The sequence below is a fragment of the Cenococcum geophilum genome (assembly GCF_001692895.1).
Source record: "Cenococcum geophilum 1.58 unplaced genomic scaffold K441scaffold_25, whole genome shotgun sequence".
Classification (NCBI taxonomy): Eukaryota; Fungi; Ascomycota; class Dothideomycetes; order Gloniales; family Gloniaceae; genus Cenococcum; species Cenococcum geophilum.
The window spans coordinates 199214-220176 of NW_027137583.1; the positions used below are offsets into that span (position 1 = coordinate 199214).

The 20963-nt window shown below is 40.9% G+C and overlaps 3 protein-coding genes across 3 annotated transcripts; 1 reads left to right on the forward strand and 2 right to left on the reverse strand.

Annotated features, from left to right (window-relative positions):
- Positions 1 to 788: 788 nt before the first annotated feature.
- Positions 789 to 2395, forward strand: K441DRAFT_677945 (uncharacterized protein; the record flags this gene model as incomplete). Its single annotated transcript, XM_067651118.1, has 3 exons — positions 789 to 1040; positions 1098 to 1262; positions 1316 to 2395. The coding sequence occupies 3 exons, from the start codon at positions 789 to 791 to the stop codon at positions 2393 to 2395; spliced, it is 1497 nt and encodes a 498-aa protein (XP_067503136.1).
- Positions 2396 to 3605: 1210 nt separating this feature from the next.
- On the reverse strand, positions 3606 to 4876 carry K441DRAFT_564612 (uncharacterized protein; the record flags this gene model as incomplete). The annotated part of the gene is made up of 3 exons (XM_067643659.1): positions 3606 to 3661; positions 3719 to 4377; positions 4440 to 4876. The coding sequence occupies 3 exons, from the start codon at positions 4874 to 4876 to the stop codon at positions 3606 to 3608; spliced, it is 1152 nt and encodes a 383-aa protein (XP_067503137.1).
- Positions 4877 to 5648: 772 nt separating this feature from the next.
- K441DRAFT_637602 (APG6-domain-containing protein) lies at positions 5649 to 7424 on the reverse strand. Its single transcript, XM_067646514.1, has 2 exons — positions 7198 to 7424; positions 5649 to 7146 (listed from the first exon to the last, which is right to left on the reverse strand). Exons 1-2 carry the CDS (start codon positions 7280 to 7282, stop codon positions 5711 to 5713), a joined length of 1521 nt encoding a protein of 506 aa, XP_067503138.1. The 5' UTR covers positions 7283 to 7424; the 3' UTR covers positions 5649 to 5710.
- Positions 7425 to 20963: the final 13539 nt, after the last annotated feature.

Consider the following 20963-nt stretch of genomic DNA (forward strand, 5'->3'; position numbering starts at 1 on the left):
CAATAGCCTTATATAGAGATAAACTAATAAAAAGAGAAGGGCTATAGGCCTAAGAAGCTTATAAAGAGGTACTAAGGGCTAGCTAAAGGCTAGCCTAGGCAGCCCCTAAAAGCCCCTAGGTATGCACCTAAGTAAAAATAAAAAATCCCTTATAATAAGGAAATCTATATATAGTAAGGATTAGAAGCAACTAAGGAGGGCTTTAAGAACCCTTTATAGCTGTTTTATATACGAGATTCCCTTTTATAACACTAGCGAGTGCTAGGCGTCGCATTATAATAAGCTTAACACTAAGGACTAGGCCTCTAAATGGCTAAATACGTACAATACTAGTGGTTCAAATAACTTTACGTCGCTATAGTTATTATTACGGAGATTTAAACAAGATCCTCTAATTGGCTAGATTCTTATCGATAACGTTAGACACAACTTAATAGGCGAAGGGATAGAGGCAGACTAATAGAGCAAGTTTCTATAGCAGTATAGCGAGCATGCGAGGCCTATAATAGGGCTACGTTTAGAGCACTTATAGAACCTTTTAAAGTGCTCGACATTGTGTTTTAAAGACGTTTGTTGTTGTTGATTTGGTTAAGTATGGCGACCAAGGAGCATTTATGGGTCACCTGACCTTTGGCCAGGTCAGGTGAACTTTTAGTGTACGCATCCCAGTGGCTGTCGGTTCTCAAGCGAAGATTTCCCAGCCATCTATATTGTAACTTGGTACTGCAACTCTGCTTCATTGTGCAAGGCGCTTCACATCTCACTGCTTAGTCTCTGCCACCGTCAACATGGCCCAGACTGTGGACCAGAAGCTCTTGAAACGGACAAAGTTCCCTCCAGAATTTAGCCAGAAAGTGGACATGGAGAAGGTTAACGTTGAGGTCATGAAGAAGTCGGTCCACATCCACTCTCCAATCTGCGTCGCTGACAATAACAATTCTGTTCATAGGTGGATTGCCGGCAAGATCTCTGAGATTCTTGGCTCTGAGGACGATGTTGTAATAGAGCTTTGCTTCAATCTTCTCGAGAATTCCCGTTTTGTATGCACTTCCTCATAATGCACAACTGTGCGACAGCCGACTAACGACTTCGCACAGCCTGACATTAAAACTCTCCAAATCCAACTGACGGGTTTTCTCGAAAAAGAAACAGCAGGCTTCTGCAAGGAACTGTGGACTTTGTGCCTGAGTGCGCAAGCAAATCCACAAGGAGTCCCAAAGGAGCTCTTGGAGGCAAAGAAACTGGAGCTAATCCAGGAAAAGGTGGCACGACTTCTTCCATAAGTCCCAACAACCTTGCTTACCGATAACTCTAGATCGAAGCGGAGAAAGCTGCCGAAGAAGCCCGCCGTCGACGCGAACAGGAAAGAACTCGCGATAAGGACATTGACACTATACGGCAACGTGAGCGGGGTGAACGTGGTAGGGGAAGAGGCCGCAATTTCCGAGGAGGAGCAAGAGACTTTGATCGCCGCCCGCCGCGACGAGAGTCAAGATCTCCCCCACGAAGGCGAAGGGGCTCCGATGACTATCGTGCTCCTCCGAGACGTGAGGTTGACACATACATCCCTGGTGAGGCAAGGCGAAGAGATGGTCGCCGAAGGCCTCGATCACCCACCCCAAAACGGACCACATCTTCAAGCCACTCAAGATCGCACTCAATCACGCCACCTCGCCGGCGTACCAGATGGTCCCCAGGCAAACCGACATCACGTTCGCCAGAACCTACACCTCGCCGAATCTATAGAAGATATCTAAGTAGAGACAGATCACATTCGCGAAGTCGTGATAGAGGTGGACGTGTGAGGAGAAGTTCACTACGTGGTGATAATCGAGATAGATCCATTTCTCCGATTGAAAGATCTCGCTCACGTTCACCCAGAAGAGTCCGAAGCAGACGAGACCTTTCGCTCTCATCAGCTACCCCAATTAGCCCGTCTCCTCCTCGAAAAAGAAAAGAGAGGCGTCGCCGAAGCTATTCTAGGTCACGTTCGAGGTCCTCCGCCCGTTCCGCCAGCCCCCGTCGTGTCCGAGCTAAAAGAGACTACACAGCCAGGAGATCAATTTCTGTTTCCGATAATGAGCCCAGAGAAGTTCGAGCTGATTTTCGCAAGGACCGAGACCGAGACAACCGCCGCAAGCGCAGCCGTAGCCGAAGCGTACGAAGTGGCAGCCGCAGTTGGCGTAGTTGGAGCCCTAGACAACGCAAAAGACATCCCTCTGTGGAGAGATATGAGCCTCGCGCGAAGCGTCGAAGGAACACATCTTCTGTCGAGGGCAGTCCCCCACCTAAACCAAGGGATTCACCCGCAACACGTAACAGGAAGGAGTATGTTTCTAACAAGGAGCGAGAGGAGGGAACAAGCACGCCTAACAAGGTGGGTCATGCATCCTGAGACTGCCACTACCGTCTTGGATCGGACCGGTTTGGATGAACATCACCATATATATTATCTGCAGCGCATAGAGTTATTCCTCTACCCGTTGCTATTATATCATTCAATCATAAATATAATCCTCTTATTTCGGCCCATGTTCATTGTCACATCATCTAGTATCGACCGTGAAGTTGAATACTGCCGCAAACAATACTAATCATTCAGACTTCGCAGTTGCCGTCTACCAACAAACGAGCGAATGAGTTGCGCGAAAGATTACTGAAGGAGAGGCTGCTTGCGCAGAGAGGGGTCAATCAAATGGAGTGCCGCTTTCCATCACCTGAGATACACACAGCCATGGCGCTTGCTTGCCATACGTCTTACAGTCAAACTGGCTGCGTAGATGAAATACTCAATTATCAAACGGAGTGCCTCCGACGAACCTTTGAGATACGAACACTGCTGCAGAAGCCTGCCCATCACATATCATACTTAACTGTTCTCAACGCGTCCGACCTGTAGCGCGGGTATCGGTTAGCCTTTTGAGTCCCTTTACCTTCAAGGAAACGATGGCATCTTATCGTAATAGTGGAAATCTATATGCTGGTGGTAAGCTTTCTCGTGATGCATCGAGGCATTAACATAAACAGCTAACTGAGGCACGGCTGACACCTATAGTTGCTTTTGATAGTAGACTAGCACAATCAGGCAATGTTAGACTTTGGAATGTAATTTGTGTTCATTGGAGCCTTAGAAAATCTTATCTTCCAACCTTCTTTCTCTGCATAGGCTAACTCTACATAATCTTCTCCGGCTCTACCAAGCCTGGGTGCATTCCTTCGCACCCGCTGTGCATCCCCAATGTCGACTCAACTTCCTCAACATAAACCCGCGAGCGTCCTAGCTGAGACAACTTGTGTGCAACATAGTTCTAGATTGTACAGAATTTCTAGCCTCAATGGCTGGAGCGGTTGGCTTAACGCAGCTGATTGCGTTCTTCGCGCCGAGCAAGGTTGGCTGCAAGCTACGTGAGTGCACGGTAAACTTTCAACCAATTTCCGGACATCCTTCGATCTTAGCCTAGGTGCCGTATCCATGGTGCTATCGTCATTTTTCTCTCTCATTGACATGTCGCAAACTTTAAATACGACATTTTGAATGTCTAGGGGCGGTTCTGTTCTTCTCTATATCCTCATGACGTTCTCTGTCCTATAATGCTATAGTGGAACTAAATTTTCTTGCGCTTGCATTGCGCAGCAGCAACGCTGATATCATCTAGCTTGCCTGTTGGTTACTTGTTAGCACATCCGCCCTGTCAAGGATAGTGGCAGTCTCACAAACCCCCTTCAATCGACAGACCCTCGTCAACAGCCTTTTCCATATATGGACTTTCAGCGAACGGATCCTCCGCAACAACTCTGGCAGCATTGACTAATTCTTGCGCGACAAACCGCATATTATCGGCATAGCTTCGCTTTCCTGGTTCCTTCCCATCTTCAGCAGAATTTACGTTATTTTTCCATTTCTCCATGCTGTTCAGTACATTTTGAAGCACCTCGTGGTCCCAAAGGTTATCAACAACGCCATCGGTCATAGCCAGAACTACATCGTCCTCTTCAATTTCAATGCGATCTAGAACTGCGTTCGAGGTCGGGGTATCGGGACTGTTTGTGCCAAGCTGACGTGGGCAATCAAACCAATGCCATTGCTCTGTCGTTTTGAAAATTATTTCACGGTTTCGCGGGCGAAGAACAAGAATTTGTGAATCACCTAGCTGGGTGACGTAGAGGATTGGGTGGGGAGGGACACTATTATCAGAGCCTAACAGGGCAGCGCACGCAGTCGTCGTACCGTGCCATTCATTAGGTTCAGAAGTTGCTTGCTTTGTTTGATCGAATGCTCTCTGTAGGTAGGAAATGGGATCTGGTTCGGAGGATCCACCGTATTTAGCTCTTTCAGCTTCCAGGGCCCAGAAATGAAGAACAAGGCGTGACCATAGTCTATTGAGGACATGTGTCAGCTCAAGCATGCTATGTTATAGGACGGTATGGTTTTATCCTACGCTGCATGGCCTCTCTCTCTTGTTGCCCAAGCTCCAACTCCGTCGTTCGCGCCGATGAAGCTGTCGCTAACTAACACGGCATCATCGCCATTGGTGACCCCACGAATCATCTCCCCGTTTACGTAGGACCTGCGATCCCTACTCTGGTTGTGTGTACTTAGCGGTTCGGAAAACAAGCCTGGTGGGTAAGATAGGAAGGATGGCGGGAATGGACGTGATGGTCTCTTTGCATAGAGAGCGTAGCCCGCCTCAAAGTAGAATAGTGATTTTGACTTGACGCGTGCGGCTTCGTCTGGAACTGGGGTAGTTGTGCCTGCCGTTGGCTCTTGAGCAGCTTCTACAGAGAAGCATCTTGAAAATGCTCCATAGGGGAGCCGACGGACTACCAGCTGATGGAGTACGCCGATGGAGGAAATTCTCAGACGCAAAGTCTGCATGCCAGCGAAATAGTAAGAAGGTAGGTCCGCCAGATGGGGAAGGTTTGCGGCGTGGAGACCCTGCCAGATTATAGTGTTGGCGAACTTGTCGCTAGAACTGCCAACTTGGCGGACTGAATTGCCTTATCCCATAAATCGGACGCTCCGTAGTAGATTTTAGTACGGGGCAGGGGAAGCACGTCCCCCCCTTTAACGGCTCCCTATCCCTTAACCCGTTGCTTCTGGCACTACGTTATCGATAGGGATCTAGCTAATAAAAGGCTCTCGTTCGAGCCTTTGTGATGAGAACTATACATCTGATACCGGTGTTCATGCAGTCAGCTCGGCGTTGCGCCTCAACGGGTAAAGGGATACCCCCTCCCTAAATCTTCTAAAGAGCGCCCAGGGTTTATGGTCCCAGCTTTGGTGGTGCTTAAACGTTTTAAGAGTTAACTTTCGTGTCTTTTTATATGCTATAACTTAGATATTCTAGTTATAATATATCTTCTTAGTTATATATATTATAACCCTATATTTATAATCTTAAGGGAGGAGATATAGCGTCGTAAAAGGTAACCCTAAATTCTCAGATGCATCCAATTTTTCGGATTTTGGCAGATTTTAGACAGATTTTGGCCACAATCCAGTAGATACAGGTCATAAATAATGCATGTAAAAGTCGTAGAGCAGAAACTCTTATATACCCTTGAGTGGGCGATTTTATAAGGGAAGTTTCAAAACGCCATACGTTATGCAGGAGGGCTCTGTAGAATGGCATAGATTAAATATATCAGCTTCACGGCATGCATTGACTGTTATAAGACTGATGCAATATTTATCGTTTGCAAATGAAATCTAAAAAGATCTCCTAGGAGAATTATTCATGTTGCTCACGTGGGCTAGCAGGTATTTGCAGCATGTTAAAGTATACTTGCATGCCTTAGTCCACGACTCTTCTTGATTGAAGCTTAACTTGATGCTAGTGTCATGGATCTTGTCTTTACGGATGTCGTAAGGCATCTTCAAACCGTGGGTAGCATCCGCGGTTCCCTGAGTTGGTGCATGTTCGACATGGTCACCAAGTTGACGGAGGCATTCCAAAAAGGCAATCATGGCATTATCAAAACGCCTGTGCAAGAAACCCAGCCCTAATGGTAAGTCCCCAGTGCAGTAAAGCTCCATGGGCGTTATTCTAGGCCTCATAGGATAAGAGGGATCATTAGTAGAACTCGACTGGGGATAGTCTAGCTTTTCAATTGTAGAGGCGGACCCCATGGGATTCAATCGATAGCCTTGGAATGAAAAGCTCAGCCTTTGCGCGACAGTTGCAAGCAACAGACAAGTTTGGCCCCAAGCCGCGTTGATTTCAGTCCATTCGACTAGCGGGTTTGAGAGCCTCCCAAGGCGAAGCCCGTTAATGGTGCCGAAATATCCATCATGACCAATGCAAAATGTGTCGTTGTAAACGTTCGTGCGCTGCAAGCGCTGCAACTGTTTAGAGTCATGGTCGTATAGAGTATTGAGCCCGTCTCTTTCGCTCTGAAATGAAGAGAGAGTAACCGTATATAAGTTTCGTTCTCGCCAGAAAGCCTCCTCTGTTTGATCTAGTTCATAGGCTTCTTCATCTAAAACAGTGATTTCTTGGTCCATCGCGGCCTTTTCTTGTTCAAGTCTTTGAAGTTCTGCAAAAGAGAAGGACTCGTTTTCGCGAGCAACTTTCAAGGCTTCTACGGCTTGTTGTCTTTCCTCGTCACTTGGAATGTCTGCGTTTGCTTTTCGTAGGAAATCCACGTAGACGTCTCGTTCTCTTGTAGCACTTCCCAATCGTTTCTGTAGTCCATCAACCAGTAACTCAGTGCATTCCACACAGATGGGGTGATCGATATCAGAATGGGCAGAGAGAGTTTCGAAAAGACGAGTGGCTGTTTCGGCTTCATGTGATCGTAGACTATTTTCATCTGAGGCCCTCAATCCTACGGCATTAGATTGCTTTTGGGAAAGAGGACTGTCAGCCTTTTCATCCCCAGCTTGGTGGCTTGATGTCTGTACCACCTGAGAGTCGGTGAGCATGACGAAGGACATAGCAGGATTTTCTTTTGCGCCCGTTTTTGTATGATTGGCAGCTGATGTATGGCTGAAGCGATTGGAAGGAACCGCACGTTTGAACGTAGGGCCTTGGGCATTTTGTAAAGCATGCTGGTAATCATCTCGGCGATCTTGCAGATAGTTGCGACGTGACTGACGAGAAGACGTTGAGAATGCAGACTGCTGCGGAGGCGGAGCGGTGGAATCTATATGGTATCAATAGAGACAATCTCAGGCGAGATATGATGCGATTTTACCGGTCAATAGTTGGAATGCAGCAGGGTTGAGCTCCTTAAGGGAAGCATCGAGTCTCACCGGTGTGCGGCAGTTTTGACAATACATAACGCCTGCAGAGCAAATGGGGTACTATGTGGCAAAAAACTTGGTCGAAACTCCAAGGGCCGGGTAGGTGATGATGTTGATGCACTTACTGTACCTCAGCAAGCTCAGACGTGATTCCGTTACAGCCATTTCAATAATATCGGTACAGTCATCATCGAAATATCGGGAACTCGCTTACAGTCGTTCCATGGCGGACTGAAATGTACGGGGGACAAAGCAAAAAGAGATTTCTCTTTCCTATTTGGGAAAAGCGTGGTTTTGGTGCCAAGACCCCCCCAAATATACCGAATTTTAACTTTGAGCTTTGTAAAAGCAACTCTATGCTAACTTTTTAATGAATCTACTTACTTAATTGCTTATAATATCCTCTATATACCTTCTACTGTTTTTCCTACTGTTTTTCAAGCCTAAAATGCCTTACTACGGCCTTGTAATGAGGGCGCAGGCCATAATAATAAAGGCTTTAAGTATACCCCTAAAACTAATTACTGGAATTACCGGAATTAGCGGTAAGTATATCGGTAACCTAGTAAAAAAGGCAGTAGAGAATGGTTGGTATGCAGATTAAGTCCTCCTTAATAACTACTTTAAGGATAAGTCCCATAGAGAGCGTACTAAAAAGATTACCCCTAATATTAAGCAGAGAGCCGTTAACGCTATTATATCCCTTGGCCCGTCAGCGTCCAACGAGAAGAAGGCCCGTGCACGAACACCAGAATCAAATATACGCGTGTATCTATATAGAATTCAATCATCAATTATACCACCACCATGCCTTCCAATCGTGCCAGAATTGACGCAGATCTTGTTCAAAAGACTCAATATAATGTCCCTCCAAATAAGACAGCGAAAACGCCTCCTCCTAAGCCCTGGCCGTTGCCCAATTTCGAACCTCTCCTTATTAACGACTGGCACGACCACGGCTCACCAAATATTCCTTTTGGCACCGATATACACGATCCTTTTAAGTTATTCAGTCTCTTCTTTATGGATAAGATTATGGATAAACTTGTAGAGTGGACGAATAAGTATACAGAGCTTTATCCACCAGATAAGGAGCATATACGCGTATGGCAGCCAATATGCAAGCAGGAACTCTACGCGTACCTTAGGGTGCTTATTCATATAGGCATCACCATAGAATCGTGTATTAAGGACTACTGGAAGGATTTAAACATATATAGCACTAAGCATATTGTCAAACAATATATAGGAGTTGTTCGATTTTAGTAGCTTAATCGCCATTTTTAAGCCTTACCACCATGGCCAAAATCTAATACAACACCCAAGACTATATTTACCCGAATTAATGAGCTTGCTAAGCATATTCGGCTTACCTATAGGAAGCTTTACACACCTAGAACCCACCTTACCGTTAACAAAACAATCCAGTGCTTTATGGGTCGTGCACCCAAAATAGTTAATATTCCATCTAAGCCAATACCAGAAGGCTTTAAAATATGGGTTTTAGCGAATAAGGGCTATATATTAGACTTTATATGGCACGCTAAAGGCAATACAAAGGGCCCAGTTAATTTAGATCAATCTTTTCTAGAGGAAGGCTTTTCAAAGACGCAGGCAGTAGTCCTTAATTTACTCCTCTAAAACGACGCCGAAACAAAGGAACGCCTCTACCCACCCAATAAGCACGTTATATGGCTTAATAACCTATTTATAAGCATTAAGCTTCTTACCAAATTATAAGACCTTGGTATTGGAGCCGTAGGAACCATTTAAACAACTAAAATATAACGTGAGGAACAGGGGGATCTTAAAGGTAATATTAAGGTGGCTATAACTATAAAAGAAAAGAAAAAGGTGCCTGCGGAGCAAATTAACCAGACGCTTATAGAGCTCAAATTAACTTATACGGCTTAAATACTATAGGGAAAATTATATACAGAGGTCTCTAAGAACGGGCAGGTAATAGAGTTTGCTTAGAAGGACGCTAATATAGTACTTTTTATAAGTACTGTTAACAACGGTAAGTTCTATAATCTAACTTTAAGGCTTAAGCTCTAATAACGTTATATATTACCAGGTCGCCAAACCAGAATTACTATACAAAAATGTTACGGAACGCGGGCAATGGCTATAAAGCGTATGTATTCGGGGAGTCTACAAGACGTTGCGCGATCGATCGTAAGGGTTAAGGGCGTAAGGAGGTGATATACCTACGCGTAGCTGACGTAAGCTGTACGCGAGGTGTACGCGAGAGCACGGGGCTCTTCTATGGAGGCCCCTACGGTAGGGTTCCGTGACACTACCCCCCCTCTTATAGAGGCGGAGCTCCGGCGACGCTGTGGTTGCTATATATATATAGAAGGGACATTTAAAGTATAGGGAAGGAAAAGTAAGGGGGTATCGCTAAGGGCTTAAAACAACATTATGTAATAAGGCTTGGCACCTAAGAATCTAACTAATTAGACAACTTTAACCGCCGGTCGAAGTTCCTAGATATCTTATCAATATTCCGGTCACGTGATCGCATTTTGCCATTATAGGATAGCAATCTGCGGCAATCTAACGGTAATTTACCTTTATGTAGTAATATATAACGGTTTAACTCTATAAGGGCTCCTATAGAGGATTAGGTACAAAATCTCTGCTTAGGCCTAGTTTCTGTAGGTTCGCGTAGTAAAAATCGCTAATTAGGTCCTTTATATTTTTAAAGTCTTCCTATAGTTGCTATTCTGGCTAATTTATGTTAAATCCTATATAGATAGCTCTGTAGTAGAGCCGCCGTCCTCTGCCTTTGCTAAAGTATTTAGAGTCGATAATTCATTTAACGGTCTACTCCTTATAGTTCTTGTCTTCGTTCTTATCTTAGATTAGTACTAGTAGGGGTTTAGGCTATATTTGTCCTAGTAGAGGGTTAGGCTAGTAAAGGTATAGTAGCTATAGGTAAAATACGGGCTATATCCCGCGGGTAGCTAAGGCAGATAGGAGCTCTAGTTCGTATACAGCTCCTCTATTAATAACTCGTTTAATCTAGTAGGGGCTAAGGTTCTTATAATTGAGTGACTTTATAGGTCTCTATATAGAGATATTGCGTATATTTAACTATACCCAGTCGCCAACACGCATCTTAGGTGGTAGTATTCTATAGCGGTTAGTAAAGTAAGCTTATTTTGCTTGGGCCCAGGCTATCTCTCCTTTATAGTAGTCGAGTAGGTCTTTTATACGGTCTATATATTAATCGGTAAGTAGCTTCTTAAGGCGTTTTCCATATAGTAGTTTCTTATTAATAGGCTCTGGTGGCTCTATACCGGATCGTAGGTAATATCCTTTATTCGCGAAGAATGGGGTAAGTCCTATAGTAGCTAAGACGTAGTTATTTGCTACGAATTTACCTAGCGAAAGGTAGTCTACCCAGTCGTCCTAACTATAGGCAACTACCTATCATAAGTACGCCTTTATACTAGCGTTAGCGTTTTCCGGTTATCCTGCGGTTTTATAATAAAAGGATATAGATATCTTAACGGAGATACTAAGGCGTTGGCAAATCCGCCTTTATATATTAGAGTTAAATTGCGTATCTTAGTCAGACGTAATAAAGTTAAGTAACCTATATAGTCGGTAGACTTCGCGGAGGAAGGCGTCGGCAACGTTACTTACGGCTACGCCTTTAGTTAGGACATAGTGGCGTTCTTTTATAAGTCGGCATATTATTATAAGGATGTTCTTATAGGTTCGGCTATGTCGTTTATAAGGCGGTAGGTCAATAACGAAATCTATGGCGATATCTGCCCATCGTTATATAGGTACTAGTAGAGGGTGTAGCAGTCCTTAGTACTTTGTATAAAATGCTTTAGCATATTTATAGCCGTAGTAGGCGCTTATAAAGCGTTCAACTAAGTCTATTATTTTAGGCTAGAAGTAGTATCGGCTAAGAAGCTTATAGGTTCCTCCTTTACCTAGGTAGCCGCTTAATCGAAGGTTATAGGCTATTTAGATTAGTTGCCGTTATAGGTCTTCTAAGTTAGGGATAAATAGACGGCCTCTATAATAGAGCCTATTCTCTTTTACTTCTAAGGCTGCTATATTAATCTAGCTTAAGCTTTAGAGGTTAGTAGGCAGTATACGGGTACCAGCAATCTTTGCGGTAATTAGTTAATGCAGTAATAGGTTAATAGGGGTGTTATATACTATGGTAATGAGTTCGTTAATTTTAGGGGGTAACTTTAATTCTATAGTATAAAGCTAAGGGGCGGTTAGTTCTGTCTTGGGTAGTATGCCTAGGGCTAAGTTTCGTGCTTTTAGGATTGTTTGTTATTGGAATTAATTATAAGGGTTATCTTCTAATTAAGGAAGATCTTGCGAACGGCGTGTTAGGCTATTAGGCTTAGTACCTTATACTCCTAGCCTATATACAATTTTAAAGTTAAAACTAAAGAGGAACTCGTTCCAACGTACTTAGTATTAGTTTAGTTATTTCGTAGTTATAAAGTACTTAAGGTTACAATAATCCGTAAGGACCTTAGTTAGCTAGTTAGGTTCTGCTAAGGAGAGTTCTAGTTAGAATTCCTTAAACGCTTATATAATTGCGAGGAGTTCCTTATTATAGATCTTATAGTTACATTCTTATAGTGTAAGCTTAGACGAGTAGAATGCGACTAGGTAGAGAAAACCGTCGTTACCCATCTAGGAGAGGACGCCCGCGTTAACGTGGTCTAAGGAGTTAGTCTTAAAATAGAGTTGTCATCCTAGTATAAAGTAAGCTAGAATAGGTGCTTTGGTAAACGCATCTTTTAAGTCTTAGAACGCCTTTTCGCATTTAGGCGTCTAGATAAAACGTAGATATATTTTTCTTCCTTTTGCGGAAAGGCCCTTTGTTCGCATTATTGCTATAAGTAGTGCTATAACACCTAAGAAGTTATATATAAATTTCTAATAGAAGTTAGCGAAACTAAGGAAAGCTTATACGTCCTTAATGCAGGTAGGGGTTTGCTATCCGGTAATTATATATACTTTTTCAGGGTTCATATAAACACCCTTAGTAGTAACAATTAGTCTAAGGTATTTTACTTCTATAACTAAGAATTCGCACTTCTTTAAATTAATATAAAGTCCTACGTCTTTAAGGCGCTATAGGACCTTTTAAACATGCTTAGTATACTTAAAAGGGTTGTCGCTATAAATAAGTATATTATCCAGGTACGCGGAGCAGAAATTGTCAAGATAGTCCTATAAGGCATTATTAATATAGCTTTAGAAGCTGCCTAGGCCGTTATATACGCCAAAAGGTATAACAGTGTATTTAAATTAGCTAAAGCGCGATGCGAATGCGGTTTTCCATTCATCACCTTCCCGTATTCGGAGGCGGTTAAAGGCGGCGATAATATCAAGTTTAGTATAGATTTTAGCTTAGCTAAGCCGTTTAAGGGTCTCGCGTATAAGCGGTATAGGGTATCGGTTCTTAATTATAATAGCGTTAAGTCCTCTATAGTTAACGTAGAATTAAATACCTCCTCCTAGCTTTTTAGTAAGAAGGATAGGGGTGGCTATTAGGGATATACTAGGATAAATAAACCCTTTATTAAGGTGCTCATCGATATACTTTTTAATAACTAGGAGTTCGTCTTTTAATATTAGATAGGGTCTCTTATAGGGCGGCGTTTTTCCTTATTTAATATTAATAGTATAGTCGTCAGGTCAATATAGGGGGAGTATATTTACGCTCTTTTATAAGCATACGTCAATAAAGTTATAGTATCTCTTAGGGAGGAGCTTGCGGAGTTTCTTATTAGTAAGTCCTTTTTTAAGCTTTATAAACTTCTTAAAGTCTAAGGGTAAAAGTCCGTAGAGTTTTGCGGGGGCATTATTTTCTAAGAGGTTAACTATATCTATTCTATTACTATAGAGGACGTAGTCCTAATTTTTATCAAGCTTATATAGTCGTAATCAGGAGGCTACAGCAACGGTCTAGCCTTTCCTACATACTATACGGTAGAAGGCCGCAGCGCTTACGTAGTAGTAGTTAGTCGTAGGTAGGGTAATAAGGGTTTCCTTAGGTTAGTATCCTAGGGAATAAATAGAGGCGGATAGGCCGTGCCCTAGGCAAGTCTCTCTATAGTATTTAGAATTAAAGGTTACTTCTCTCTTTTACTAGTTAATAGTAGGGTTATATTATTCGAGCTAGTTTATTCTAAGGATAATAGGGTAGTTTACAAGTGGTATAATATAGGCCCAGAGCTCCTCCTGGTGTCCGTTTATATTTAGGTAGAGTTATGCTATATAGGTAATCTTTTGTGTAATACAACTACCATTAGCGAGTTATAGGGCGCGGGCTTTAGTAAGGGGTAAGGTAGGTAGGTTATAAGTACGCACAAATTAGGTATTTATAAATTTATTAATAGCTCCGCAGTCAATTATAGAACGGGTTTTATATTATTTTTTAGCGGTAGTTCCCTCTATAGGTAAGACTATTTACTTCTATCCTTCTATTCTTACTAAGCTATCTATTAAGCAAGCCGATATATAGATCCCTTCATTGTCGGAGTGTCCTAACCTGCGACTTAGGGCTAGGACTTTACGTTTTCCGCTTCCACGTCTAATTTTACTACCGTTACTGCATCTTCGTCTTATGCGGTAGCGGCGCGTAATAACATATTTAGTGTCCGGGGCATAGGGTTAGGTATTTAACGGCGGCTGTTAAACCTAGCCATTAGGCAGTTTGGGCTATAGCTATAATAGCCTTCTTAATAGCATCTATAGCAACGCCTTAGCTTCTAGAGTAGCTCGCGCTCTCCGTTTAGTAGCTTCTTTAGGAAGGCTGGTATAGAAAGGTCGATATTAGGACCAGTGGTGTTGCTTAGGGTAGTAGGCGTTAGTAGTTTAGTAGGTCCGGAGGGCTTTTATAGGGAGGTCTTTAGGCAAAGGTTTGCAGTAGTGATCTAGTTTAGCCGTCGTTTAATCTTCTGTAGGGCTACTACCATATTATAAACGTTGTTATAGTTATAGCTAGCGGCTGCGTAACTAAGGCGATAAGTGACTTTTTTAAGGAGGTCTTCCTGGTCTTTAGCGTCGTCTTGGGCGAGGACTCTAGTATATTCCTAGAATTTAACATAGAACTCGTCAAATAATTTAGTAGAACTCATCTTTAGGGCGCATAGTTTAGCTTAACTAGTGGCCACTAGGTTATGGTCGCGGTATATTTAGTTAAGGTCGTTAAGGACTTCTTAGTGGGACTGCTACTTCTAGGGACTGCTAGTCTTCTATTAAGCGAAAAGCCTATTAAACGGGATGCCCTTTATTCGTCCAATAATATAGCTAATCTTAGTATCTTTTATAGGGAAAAGGTAGGCGCTCTAAGTTAGTTTCTTATAGGTTTATATCTTCTAATAGCTATATTCCTTACGGTTACCCTTAAAGGTTAGGGGATTAAGGTAGCGTGTATTAGACCCTATAGTAGTAGTTTAGGTTTAATTATTATGGCTTTCGTCATCGCCGCTGCTATAGTAGGGGTTCCCGTTAGGTAAAGCTGCTTAGCGCTAACCTTCTATTAAGCGTTAAGTAGGTAAGGTTACCGGGGGCGTAAAGACTTAGGTGGCGTTATATATAGTAAAGGGGTATCTAATATCGTTACGAATATACTCGTTAAGCTAAGATTGTAGGTATTTAATTATACCCTCTCTTTCGGTAACTATAGCAATAAGTATAATCTCAGTCTTCTTTAATTATTAGACGTCGCGTTTAGACGCACAGAGGTCATCTTTAATCTCTTAGCGTATGTTGTTAGCGAGCGCCTTACGAGCTTATAGGTCTTAGATAATATCGTAATCTTAAGCAGTACGCATCTCAGCTCATATAAGCTTTAGATGGTAGTTCTATAGGAGGTAGTAGTATTTATTGGGTTCTTATACTACTATTTTTACAAACATCTCGGCGTCTTATATCTCGATCTCAATAGGTAGTAGCCCTTTAGCTTATTTATCTATAGTTATATAGTTAATAAAGGATAAGACATTATTAATATCCCCCTTATGGTTGTTATAGTCTTTTAAGCCACTAGGCTTCCCTTTAGGGGTTAAGGCTAGGGCTAACGAATTAAATCCTCCTAGGACTAATTGGTGTCGTGGTTTCGATATAGGTATTGGGTTATTCTTTAAGTTTAATATAGTGGCTAGTAAGGAATTTCGTCTTACTATTATTAATTCTTTAGAAGTATAAAGTAAGGTAACCTATAGACACGCTACTTCTAGTAGCGTCTGCGGTATTATAAAGACGTAGAATTAGTCATAGGCTAAGCGTCGGTAAAGAAAAAGGCGTAATGTAATGTCACGGAACGCGGGCAATGGCTACAAAGCGTATGTATTTAGGGAGTCTATAAGACGTTGCGCGATCGATCGTAAGGGTTAAGGGCGTAAGGAGGTGATATACCTACGCGTAGCTAACGTAAGCTATACGCGAGGTATACGCGAGAGCACGGGGCTCTCCTATGGAGGCCCCTACGGTGGGGTTCCGTGACAAAAAATGTCCTTCCCTTACTGCTAGCGGCGCCAGATAGACTCGGAAGGTCTTTAACAATAAGGTTAAGAAGTTATTACCTATTCCTACCTTTATATTCTAGTACAATTACTATATAGGCGGTATAGATATTGCGGATTAATTACGCTCATATTTTATAATATAGAGGATCCATAAGCAGACCTAGAAGCCTCTATAGCACTTTCTTCTCAATATAATAATTAGTAATTACTTCCTACTGTCCTCCTATAAGCCTATTAATTGTTAAGTAAGCCGTAAGGACGGTTATAAGCAATTTTAAATTAGCCTGCGTAATGCCTTATTTAAATATTTAATTCGCAAGCAAAAGTTGTACATATAAGAACACCCTCCTTAACACTCTACAAAGCAGATTATATAGATTCCTACAGAGTAGCATAAGCTTATTAAGATATCAAGCAAGCCTACTAACTGTTTAGCTTATATAGAGGCTAGTAGGAAGTCTTAGGTCGAACATAGAGGATCAAGGAAGCCTCTATCAAGTCTATCAGTGAATACTATAAAAAAGCCTTGTGATAGTGGCGATTGGAAGAGGCCTAGACGTGCTCCAAGGACTCTATATGGCTGCAGTAAATGTAAAATACCGTTCTGCAATAAGGACGAGTGTTGGTTACCTCATATTGAGCAACTTGACTCCAGAGACTAAACTTATATATCAAAATACAATGAAATCAAAGGCCTCGAATATCTGAGTACGGGCTCCAAATTTGGCTGACCTGATTGGTGAGCACGGGCCACATTCTCGTTGGACGAAAATTGACGGGCCAAGGGATATTCTTTTTCCGTTTATTATATAAATACCTCTTTAAGTCTTCTATACCTCCTTAAATAAGTACTAAGTAGCTTCTAAAAAGCCTTTAGCCTTAGCCAGGTTATAAAAGATTTTATTTAGCCTAGATTAAGCTCTACTAGATTTAGACCTACCCCTAAAGGTTTTTAATATATTTATTAGTAGCTCCTTCCTATATAGCTTCTAAGAGCCTTATAGTGGCTTCCTAATATTTATCTTACAGATAATTAGTTTAAGGCTCTTAACCTTTTAACCTTAGCCTTAGGGAAGCTCTAGCTATAGAGGTAGTATTAGTACTAATAGCTAGTATAGATATCCCAACGAGGCTTAGGTCTTAAGTTAGTAGTTAGGTTAAATTACCTAAAGGGGTAGGCCCGCTTAGCTTATAAGTAGTCTATATACTGCTACTATACTAATTATAGGCCGGTAGTCTTCTGGGAGGGTTCTAGTTAAGTCCCTAGTTAAACGTATTAATATATTTATTTAGCATTTCTAGCTTAGGAAAAGATCTTAAAGTTACCTCTAGCGCTTAATCTTCTAATTAGCCTAGGTAGGGCTAGAGGGGCTCTAGTTACTTTTTAGTAGTGTTATAACCATTATAGATAGTATTTATGTTTTCCTTAGTAGTAAATATAAGTATATGAGAGTCTTTAAGCTTCTAGCGCATTTAGGTATTAGGGCTTGTTTAGCCGCCTTATCTAGAGGTTTATATTATTGCAATCTCTTACTATTAAAGGGACCTTTTTACTTTAGCGCGACGGCTTTCTATAAGGTGCCCATGGAGTTTCCATTTAGGTTATTACGAGATTTTAAAGAAGAATAGTAGTTATAAATAAAAGATGTAAACAAATAATCTGGTCCTTAAAGCCGACTACCCTTTTAAAAAGAAGTAGGAAGGATTTAAATATAAGGGGCTTATAAGGACACGATTGTAGAATAAGATAGATTAGTAAGAGAGACAAATTCTTAAAGAAGTAAGACCTTCTAGATTGTAGAGACTATATACTATAGGCATATACCTCTAGTATATAACTAGTAACTATTTAAGGGGTATTTAGGGGTTGTTTTAAGGGCAACCTAAGGTAACTATAATAATATCCCTTATAATAACCCTCGCTAAAGCTAGATAGTAATCGTTTAAATAACTAGCTAGCGAACACTATAATTAATTAAATTAATTAATTGAATTAAATTAAGGCCTCTTAGAAAGGCACCTTAGGCGACTACTATTTAAATATATAGCTAGCAAACGACTATAGAGGACAGTTTAAATTAATATAATTAATCGCAATTAAATTAAGCAGAGCCTTTAATCGGGCCGACCTCTTCTCTAAATTATAGATATAGATAAGTAGGTATAGGTAGGTAGTTATAATAAGTAGGCATAGATAGGTAAGTATAAATAGGTAGAATAGATAGGCACTAAGCCTAGTTAAAAAATTAGTATACAGCTAGTAGATTATTAGAAATACTACTAATTAACAATTTAGAGTCTTTATAAGATGCTCTTTAGTTAATTATTTAACACCTAAGCAATTATAGAGGATAGGTAGTAGGTAAAAGGATTAATTTAAGGCTTTATATTTTAATTAAATTAGTTTATATATATTTTAAAACTAGCTATAAATAAATTATTATAAGGAAAAGGAGGGCAAATAGCGACCTAGCCTTAGTAGTAAATATCTAGGGATATAAAGTAAAACTAGAAGCTACCTTTAAGGTCCTAAGGGTCTAGGTAGACTTTAGATTAAACTGGAATGAGTATATTATATAGGCGATTATAGGGGAGCAGCAGTATTGTCGGTAGTATTCTAAATTACTACCTTAATATAGTTACCCTCTTTTAGATATATACGCCTACTATATACAGCAGTAGTAAGGTTAATAATAATAATAATAATTCATTGCTTAACGTCCGATTCGGATCCCTATTAGGCCTACGCGGACTACTCCTTATATATATATAGGGAGAAAACTCTATTTAAGAAAACCCCGTAATCCATCTCCCTGCCTTTTAGGACTCGCCTATAAGGCGCCTACGAGGCGCCTACAAGTCACCTATAGTGCTCCTATTACCTTACTTTTTAACCTTTTTAGGAACTACTACTGCCGTAATAAGCCTATGGACGCGCTAGTATCGCAAACTTTACTCTACTACTGTAGAGTTATTAGGGGGCGCCCGTTGCTCGCCCCCCCACCCTCTATTACTATTTCCCTTATAACCTAGAACTAGTTTAGTATATTTTGGCTAATAAGCTACTAGGTAACCGCCTTAAGGCCTTTTTGTATTAAGAGTAGTGTATTATAGTTCTTTATGCCAGCTACTAAAAGCATTACTTCTTAGTTAGTGCGTAAGGGGCATAATAATATTATATATTTTGGTGTCTGTCTTAGCCAGCTATATTTATATCTTAAGCTACCTACTAGGACACCTACCTAGTAGAGCCAGTCTTTTAGTCCTATTATTCCTATTCTTAAGAGTATCGCTATTATATTTTCTGCCTTCGTTAAGCCTTCTTAGAGCCCTAGAGTATTTACCCCCTATAGCGTTAACCATGCTACAGCTTAGGTTCCTCTTACCTTAGTTAGCCTTTATACCTTTAACTCCTATATACCTCTCTAGCGTTAGTCTAACTAGTATTATATTATAGTAGATGGTTTCTTAGCGTTCTTTTATACTCTGCTTTGGCTCCTTTCTCTCTCTTACTATTATCTTTACTAGCCTCTTACGCGTCTCCCTTCCTCCTCTATATAGGCCTGGGCCCTAAAGCAGTACTATTCTTCTTCTGCTTTCTTTACCTGTTTCTCTAATATATCTTCCCTACTTTAGGGTTATTGGTTTGTTCTCCTATAGGGCGCCCTAAGGTCCCTCTATAGTTTATTTAGGCGTATCTTAATATACTTTATAACATTAGAGTTATATTTATTTTAGGCCCTTTATATTATAGCGGCTTTAATATATAGTTATAGGGGGGGAATATTGGCTTCCTTCTTAAGAAGTGCTATGGCCGTTTGCTTATATCCGCCTATTATACTTTAGAGGCAGGCTATTTAGACCTTTTAGAGTAGTTTAAGGAGTGACTTAGGGGGGCCTTTCTTAGATTCTCTAATGGCCTAAATACTGGACCTATATGTTATAGTTGGCCGGACAACTACTATATATAGTAGGCGTGACCTCTAGAAGCATGGGCCCTATATAGAATTAATGATTCTAGATAATATAATGTACTATGCTTAGCCCTTATAGGCCGCTTATGCCGTATATGCGCTCTACTAGAGCTTACTATCTATCTATACTCCTAATACCCTTAGGCCCTAAACTAGTTAACCCCTAAAGCCTTAAATGCGGATTATATACTAAAGATCTGTAGATTAGTTACGTTTTCTTATAAAATAGATTAGCTAGTATTTCTCTAGTGAGAATTGGACTCTATATTGTCTTGCCTATTCTATATAGGTATTATAAGCTTTCTCTAGTATTTTGCAATTCTCTACGGCTAATAGCCTGTATGTAATTAGGTTTGTGTCGTTAATAAAGCCTATCCCTTAGGTCGCCCCTTCCTTAAAGGAATTAAGCAGGTTGCTTATAAAGAAAAGGAAGAGTATAGGCGAGAGGGGTAATCCTTATAGTATTTCTATTATAACTGTAATAGGGGGGCTCTGGTATCCGCTAAAGACTAGTAATATTTCTTTCTAACCTATAAACCCTTAGATAAATTGTATAATCTATTTTAAAAAGCCTTTTACCCTAAGGATGTATAGGAGACGCTTATAGGGTATATTATTATAGGCGCTACTAATATCTAGGCTGAGCATTAATACTATAAAGTCCCTTTATATCGCCTATATAGATTTAATAGTGGTAGTAAGTAGCGTAAGTGCTAATAGTGTTAAGCGGTTCTTTCTTGCCCCTATTTAGCTCTGTAGTAATAGGGCGTATTCCTTAGCCGTGTCTACTATATAGTCCGTTATTACCTTTTCTAAGATCTTACTAAGGGTGTTTTCTAAGGCAATAGGGCGGTAGCTTCCTGGGATTAAGTAATCTACTTTACCTTCTTTTTATAGGACAACCGTTATTATAGATCTTTCGAGTTGTAGGTAATAGCCTATAATAAAGTATGCTCTGGCTACATCTATAAGCTAGAGTGCTATAAGTAGTCTATAGGTCTTTAAGGCCTTATTTAGAATCCTATCTAGACCTAGTACTGTATTATTTAAAAGGCGGCTAATAGTTCTGGCCATTTCCTCTATTATTATATCGCTATTAACCCGCAGGTAAATTACCGGTGCTTTACCTATAATATTACTAAGGTCTGCTAGAGCTAGTTAGGGGAAGAACCTTTCTATAAGGATCTTTACCTTCTTATTATTATTATTAGTGGC

Coding starts and splice junctions, on each gene's coding strand:
- K441DRAFT_637602 (XM_067646514.1), bottom strand. CDS start 7,282: ATGTATTGTCAAAACTGCCGCACACCGGTGAGACTCGATGCTTCCCTT. Junction 7,147..7,197: donor TGCATTCCAACTATTGACCG/GTAAAATCGCAT, acceptor GATACCATATAG/ATTCCACCGCTCCGCCTCCG.